The sequence below is a fragment of the Corapipo altera genome, unplaced genomic scaffold, assembly GCF_003945725.1.
Source record: "Corapipo altera isolate COAL_440 unplaced genomic scaffold, ASM394572v1 113, whole genome shotgun sequence".
Taxonomy (NCBI): domain Eukaryota; kingdom Metazoa; phylum Chordata; class Aves; order Passeriformes; family Pipridae; genus Corapipo; species Corapipo altera.
The window spans coordinates 7,246,227-7,254,375 of record NW_020884895.1 but is presented as its reverse complement, the minus strand read 5'-3'; the positions used below and the strand labels follow the sequence as shown (position 1 = coordinate 7,254,375).

At 45.0% G+C, this 8,149-nt stretch overlaps 1 protein-coding gene across 2 annotated transcripts; it reads right to left on the bottom strand.

Annotated features, from left to right (window-relative positions):
• Positions 1-4,127, bottom strand: GHSR (growth hormone secretagogue receptor). Of its 2 annotated transcripts, none has more exons than XM_027647654.1 (2): positions 3,324-4,127; positions 1-415 (listed from the first exon to the last, which is right to left on the bottom strand). In XM_027647654.1, exons 1-2 carry the CDS (start codon positions 4,075-4,077, stop codon positions 111-113), a joined length of 1,059 nt encoding a protein of 352 aa, XP_027503455.1. In that variant the 5' UTR covers positions 4,078-4,127; the 3' UTR covers positions 1-110. The 2 variants fall into 2 exon arrangements, with proteins under 2 accessions (XP_027503455.1, XP_027503456.1); XM_027647655.1 differs by having other exon boundaries at positions 1-367.
• Between the last annotated feature and the right edge of the window lie 4,022 nt (positions 4,128-8,149).

Here is an 8,149-nt window from a genome sequence, read left to right as displayed (position 1 = left end):
GACAAAAGTACGGCTTTAACATTCTGATTCCTGTTTCTTGCCCTCTTTCCTTTCTGTTATGGCTTTCTGGGAAATGCAGTGAGTGATGCACCAGCCCTGGAAACCGTGTGTCATGTGATGACACTCGACTCTGTCCACACACGGGAACTTTCCTGCTTTGTGCTGGAGAGTGTTTTCCTTGGGAGGGGTTTGAGTCCGAACAGGCGGCAGGCGGCCACGCGGTACTTCTTGGACATGATGTTGTAGAGGATGGGGTTGATGGCTGCACTAAGGTAGAAGAGGACAAAGGACACCAGGTTGCAGTACTGGCTGATCACTGCTATCTCCCAGGATCCAGCTTCAAAGGATTTGGAAAATAAATATCGTCCTACGTGAAAAGGCAACCAGCAGAGTATGAAAGCAAATACCACCACAACTAAAATAAAAACAGCAGAAGAAATCGTGTTAAGTGTGAGTATTAATAAACAGGTCATTAACATTCTCTTTTACAGTTCTATTCGTTTAGCAAATTAGTCACAAAGTGTGAAAATACATCCCCTAAGGTTTTAGTTGTGTGTCTCTCAATACATTCTCTGGGAGTATAAATTAGTAATACTTAATACACATTGATCATATCTAAACAGGCTGTCTGAATATTGCCCAGCTCATCTGATGTAGCAAACTTCTGACCTGTAATACTTACGTTTGCATCAACAGAGAATTAAAGAATCTAACTGGTGACAACAAAAAGCTTAACAGTCTATCATCCACAGTGTTTAACAAAAGCAAAGGATATGTGATAGACTCAACACTATGGTTTATAATGAAGAATGTAATCACTGGGAAGCAAAATTTTTTAAGGCAAAGCAAAATTGTTTAAGGCAAAGGCCTCAAAATAAAATAACCCACCAGAATGTGGACTTGTAGAGCACATGTGCTAAGGTAAGGACAAGAGAGTGGTGCACCCCTCCAGTTTGTCCATTTTTTAGAACATGAGTTACTCCTGAGAAGAGTAAAACTAAATACATAGTATATAACTGCATAATTATAGTTATACAGTGTATCTGTAATATAACACTACCACTCTGGTTGCATTAACATGTAAATATCATGTCTGTAGAGTGATAGGAATGTGTTTGTCTCTGAACAGCGGCCCATTTGAATTTTCATCCAAGAGAAAGGGAAACTTTTTCTGTTCATTTCCTGTGTGCCTTTGACCTTTATTATTTTTCATATTTCTTTGAGTGTATCTATTAATATACTAAAGAGATAAAACCCAGAAAACTCGGGCAAGGGTTTTTGACATTCTTAAGCAGTTTTTACAGTTAGCCTGTTCATAGAGTTCACAGAATGATTTGGGTTGGAAGGGACCTTAAAGATCATCTCATTCCAACCCCTTGCCATGGGCAGGGACACCTTCCACTAGACCAGGTTGCTCCAAGCCCTGTCCAACCTGGCCTTGTGTTCTCATGTTTCCCTAGCTCACTTGAGGACTTCAATCCATGTAATGAATGTTACCGTGATGGTTGTTACGAAGAGTGTTTTAAACACAGTCTATTCCGAGTAGAATTTTAAGCACATGTTGTAGGCTTGCCATATGCCTAGTCAGGCTTTCACAGTTTGATTTTCATTCATGCAGAAAGAATCCCATGGATTTCAATAGGAATGGGATATGATAGCTCCTTTGCAAGCTAGGCTATACATTTAGGTGTTTAATTGCAGACCCACAAGCATAACCTTTCTCTACAGTTTAAAAGTGTTTATGCTAATCCCATTTACTTGATGTTCCATGACTTGCTAAAGGCTTAGAAAGTGCCTTCTAAATTTTAAGCAGAACATTAACACCAGTGAGATTAGACTGCAATGAGCATCTGCTGCTACTGAGCCCTCACTAACTTCTTTCCATCTTTCCAGCAGGCATCAGACTGTTATCATTTAGGGAATATTGGCTCTCTGTCAGAGGACAGTCTTGCCATTGCTTGCTGTTCTCAGACCTTGTAAAAGGGAAAAAAAAAGGTGATTGAAATATTGCAGTGCTTGTGGCAATACTTCAGGGTAGGAATAAACAGTTGTAATTATTTCAATATCTTTATGGTTAAGTATATGGAAATATAAACACGGTAGTAGTATGTGTAATTTACTTATAGTAAGTGGAGATTCATAATCCTGAACCTCAGGAGTGTAAATGATTAATTACTTCCAAGGTCACGCTTAGCAGACTGAAGTAATTCTATTGATCATAAAATGTAGTTGAAAGGGCACAAAGAATGCTGTGGGTTCTATTATTCTTCCTGCTATTGCATAGTAATAAATTAGGCTCCCGTTTGATAATTAAAGTCCTTAGGACTCACTGCCACTTCTTGTCTGGCTCATTAGCCCACCACTTCAACCCCACTGAAACCAGCACAGCAGAGCTGCTGCCCATGAAACCTTCTTCCTGCAGAGCATCTCATCCCCCCTGAAATCCAGGGGATGACTTGCACTGCAGAGGACTTTTGGCTTGAATAAAAGTACGCAGCAGCAGCAGCAGGATTCTGCAGTTTTCAGAACAACTTTTTTGGTTTTGTTCATCAAACTCCCACCACATGCACTGACTTAGTATGTTAAAATTTGTGTTTCCATGTGCCAGCCAGAACTGTTGTTTAAAGCATTCAGCAATGTCAATATACAGAGTTAGGCATAACAGTGTCTGTTGTCTTGATCCTTTTTTTACAACTGTTTTTTTACAGTCAGTGAGATTTTACAGCACCACAGACCTCAAAGGAGACACAAGGCTCTGGGTTCAGCACATCCTGGTGTTTTGCTAATGTAAAAATTCAGATTAATTTTCTTAAGCTTATACAGCCATGGTAGGAAATAATCCCAATTTGCTAAAACCTTGATACTCTTTTCATATAAATCTTCAAGTGCACATCATGCCCTGCCTACTTAGTCTGCAGCTCGACTTCATGGTTTCAGAAGGGTTTAGTTCTGTTTAAAAATCAAATAAACTGTTCTTCTGTAAATAACATCGGTATCCACAACCAAAGAGCAAAAATTCTCAAAAATCTCCAGGGCACAAGCTAATTATAACTGTAGTATTTGTCCTTGTCAGGGATTGTTATTAATGTTTGTTTAACTGTTTGGGAGTCTCCAGCTCAAATCAGTTAGAAATAAATCTAAGGGAGGAGGAGAGTTACTCTACGGATTCCTGGAGTTCTATTCCTTTGCATGAAACATTTTTCATAAATGCTTTCCTTTGGAAGCAACTATAGTAAACTACCAGAGAGCTCTCAGTCTTTCTCTCTTTCACACACACACCAGCACACACACCCTTTGGAAAAACAGAGCAAGAAGACTCGTACCTAACATTTTCACAGTTTGCTTGTTGTTCTTGTCCCTGATGACGGTGTTTAGACCGATGTTCTTTCTCTTCCTCCTCCAGAGCTTCCTCCCGATGAGGCTGTACAGCACGGTCAGGCAGAACACGGGCAGGAAAAAGAAGATGCTGGAGATCCAGACCATGATGGTGAGGAGCCCCGAGCGGATGGCGTACTCGGTGGCTCGACACTCGTTGGTGCTCAGGGGGTTCGTGCCATTCTCATGCTCGACCCCCACCAGGATGAAGATGGGTCCGGCGCTAATGAAGGAGACAGCCCAGAGGAAGAGGATGACCAGCTTGACCTTCCCCTTGGTGATGATGACTTTAGCTCGGAGGGGGAAGCAGATGGCGACATACCGCTCCACGCTGAGCGCCGTGATGTTGAGGATGGTGGAGTAGGTGCAGCTCTCGCTGATGAACTGGAAGAGCTTGCAGAGGAGGTCCCCGAAGTTCCAGGGCCGGTACTGCCAGAGGCGGAAGAGGTCCAGGGGCATGCAGAGGAAGATGAGCAGGTCGGAGAAGGCCATGCTGGACAGGTAGAAGTTGGTGGTGGTCCTCATGTCCCGGAACCGCGACACCACCAGCATGGTCATGAGGTTGCCGACGATCCCGATGACGAAGAGCAGGACGCAGGCGACGGTGATGCCGGTGAGCACGGGCACGGGGAACAGGTGCTGTGGGGCCTCGGCGCCCGTCCGGTTCTCCGCGCCGCGGCCGCCCGCACTCCCCTCCGGCATCCTGCCGCCGAGGGATGCGCATCCCCGCCCGGTGCGGCGCAGCCCGGCCCCGCGCGGTCCCCGCGCCGCTGGGCGCCCGAGCAGGTGCGGGGCCGGGGGCGGGGAGGGACGGGCGGCCCCGCTCCGCCTCTCCCGGGCACTGTCGCTCCCCCCGGCCCGGGGCGGGCGGGCGCTCGCCGCGCGTCACACGAGACGTGGGGCGGCCCCGCGACCCCCGGGCGGCCACTCCACCCGCGCCGGCACCGGCATTTAAACTTTCCTCCCGAGCCCCCGGCGCGGGAGGACTCACCCACCCCGGCGTGTCCGGCGCTCCCGGTCCGCCCCCGGTGCCTGCCCCGCCCGGACAGGTGCGGGTCCCGCCTGGTCCCGCCTGTCGGTGCTCTCGGAGAGGCGGGACCGTCCCTTGTCCGCCGTTCTCAGGGCTCTGTCCCCGCGCACATCCCGCCGCGCATTTCCTCAGCCGCGCATTTCCTCAGCCGCGCATCCCCTCACCGCACATCCCACCGGGACCGCGGCGATGGGTGCGATCGCTGCCTCCTCGCTCCGTATCTTTGCTCTGCCCTTGAGTCTTGGCAGGAGCCCGGCGAGGCTCCAGTGCAGTGAAGCTGCAGTAGTCACTTGCTTCCATATGATTTACCTGCAATTAAATTTCGATTCAGCGTGTGGCTGCTGCCCTTTGCAGACGCAGACATCAGAACCGTGTGTTTCCCCAGCTCCAGACTCAAAGGACAATGTTGTACCCAAAAGGAAGTAAAATGGAAGCATCACAAGGTGAGATCAGGGGCAGTAAAGTGACCCCCTGTACATCTGTATAGGGTGTATCTCTCCCCCTTTCCAACCTGTCCCCACAAATTGTCAGGGAGTGTGCACTGTGGCACAATCAATTTTCACTTCTGTCTATCCACAGGGACTGCATCCCTCAAACCCCATCTCTGAGGTGGCAACCAGTGCTCTAAATCCCTGTTGGTATCTAGATTGACCACAGAATCACAGAATGGGTTGGGTTGGAAGAGACCTTAAATCTCACCTGGTTCCAACCCCCTGCCATGGGCAGGGACACTTTCCACTAGACCAGGTTGCTCCAAGCCCCATCCAATTCAGCCAAGAAAGAGGTTTATGCCGTTTTTCCAGGTGCACTCACACACATGTGTACACCTCCTCTAGCATTCCTAGCTGCAGAGCTTTATTTAAGGGTAGACAGATCTCAAGCATGGTGTGACACAACACCGAGTTACTCTGCCTGTGCCTCTGAATGTGCCTTTTCTCTGCATTTTGCTCTCTGTAATCGTGCAAGCATTAGCCTTAGTGCCTTGTCCATAGCCTAATTTGGATGATATATTTTTGCAGTTCACTGGAATCAGTATTCATCATTACTGCTCTTAAACTGTGAGACAGTTTTGCAGCAAGTTACTCGACAGTTGCTAAATTTTATGAGGGATGGCTACAGATTAATAGCAGTTGAAAAGGAGAAAGAGCCTAATGTACTTCTCACTTTATCTATCCAGCTGCCTATATAGTTGTGTTATGTTTCTGAAAAAAAATCATGGGCTTTATGCCACCAACATACAGTTAGTTCATATTAGAATTGTGTCCCCAATCTAATTTACATGACATTGCATTATATTATGGAGATAGTAAGTGCCTCTGTAGTTAGGATGTCAAATACTTTGCAATATTATAAATAATTATTTCTCTCTTTTTTTTTATTTCTTTTCCCTGACCAGTGGTCTCAGCTGCAGGATGTTGATATTTGCCAGAGATGCTATAAATGTGACTTTTCTATATAGAGACAATCCTTCGTTCTCATGAAATGCTTCCAGTTTTTGCTGAGCTGTATCTTGTCAAAAATGATAATTTCCTTTTTTTTTTTTTTTTTAGGAAAATCATTTATTCCTTATTAAAATGATACTTGAACTATGATGTATGTGTCAAAACCAAGTTCAAAAGTGAGGTAGCACCAGGTTTGTGTACTCCAGACAACTTGAGCTTGTAATGCAATGATTTAACACTTAATTCCTGGTGTGTTGAGAGATGAGCCACTTGGATCAGACCTGGCAGTTGTGTTTTGAATCCAGCAACATTGATTTCCTTCTTTTAAGGGTATCATGAGTCAAGGGCTTCTCTGGTTGCTTTTCCTGCATGTGGACAGGACCAGAAAAAAAATGTCATCTGAGAGAGAAGAAAAGCAGCTTTAGTTTTCTGATTCTTTCTGATTTCTTTGGCAATTGCAGGCCAAATTTTGATGATATATAAAGAAGTCATCCCACAAACTTTGCATGATAATGGATTACTGCCTCTGCTTTGCATATGCTAAAGGACAGTGGTGCAGATAGTGGTGATAGAAGAGGTAAGAGCTGTGAGAGAAGATGGCTTTAGGCTCCCAAAAATTGTCTGCTAGCCCTCAGCTGCAGGAACATTAGTTTTACATAGCCAGCAAGATAAGAGTGAAGTCACTGGTCTTATTGGAATGAGAGAAACGGAGAGACAGAAGCAGAAGTTAAGTACTTTTTTATTCAGTTTTATCCACTAGTTGGATGCATGAACAAGCCAGATATTAAAAAAATAATTTAAAAAACCATATTATACTGGACATTTACCTTTCATGGAACCTTAAAATATTGGCGTTTCTCTTCAGTAGCTTCAAAGCTGTATTGAGTACTGGAGATGAGGTAGAAGGGAGTTTCTATTTATGGAGTTTTGAGGTCTCTCTCTTATGTTCCATTCTTTCCATTATCTCCCCATCCAATGAAAGTTCTAATTCTTGTTTATATCATTGTTTGTTGTCATGGAAATGTCCAAAAGCTTTGAATATAGAATGATTATGTGTTTATTGTGGAGAGAATAAGAAACTGGAAAACAGACTCCGAGGTACAGATTCATTTTAAAATGATGCACCTTCAACAACTCCAGAGAAGAGCAAATGCAGGTTTTTTTATTATATCCAGGGACAAAGGGTGTTTTGCCTGCTATTATAAATGTGGTTTAGAACAGAAGGTAGCACCTGGTGTATGCTTTCAAAGGTTACGGTTTAGCAACCATCATCCATGAGGAGCACTGATGAAATAGTGGTAATCCAGCTTAATACTGTAAAACCCAGAATGGGTTCAAATTACTTTACAGTTGTTTATATGGCAGTATATATCTGCAAGCAGACTTCAAAACAGTGCTGGTTTATCATCGCAAAGCTGTGCTCTGAGGTCACTAATTCAGAGGCAGCTGTTTTAGTCTCAGCTTTTTGCCGCGTTTCAGCTCACTGTGTCACCACGTCACACCTTGGGCATTCCTGTCCCTCTTTATTAGACTCATTCACCAACTGCAGAAAGAACAGGGTCCCTTGGTGTGGCGGTTCCAACTCCCCTGCCATAGGCAGGGACACTTTCCACTATCCCAGGTTGCTCCAAGCCCTGTCCAACCTGGCCTTGGACACTTCCAGGGATGGGGCAGCCACAGCTTCTCTGGGCAACCTGTGCCAGGGCCTCACCACCCTCACAGGGGAGAATTGCTTCATAATCTCTAACCTAACCCTGCCCTCTGCCAGTGTGAAGCCATTCCCCCCTGTCCTATCACTACAAGCCTTTGTCCAAAGTCCCCCTTCAGCTTTCTTGTAGCCCACCACAGGCCCTGGAATATGCTTTCAGGTCTCCCTGAGCCTTTCCTTCTCCTGGCTGAACAAATATCTTCTACTGTAGTTTGGTATGGGTAAAGATGAGGTATTTCCCTACTAAGAATTCCCAGTGCTTAAATAATTGTTAAAGCCCAGAAACATGAGAAGAACCTAAAGGGAAGCGCTCAAAATTTTGTACGCTCTGGTCACAAGATCATTTTCAGGGATTTCTTCAGCACACTGCTTCCAGATGTTGTTCACTAACTGAGGTCTGGAAGCCAGTTAGATGGGATTACACAACATGGCATTGCTCAATGGTTTGCAATATTGTCCTTTGCATTGGAACTGTTTGTGGCATTTAATGGACTATATCTGATACCAATCAATGTCAGGGAAATTATTTACGACAGGGTTGTCGTGGAAGCCACAGGATAACAAACACCAACAATCACCACAAGACTAAATAAC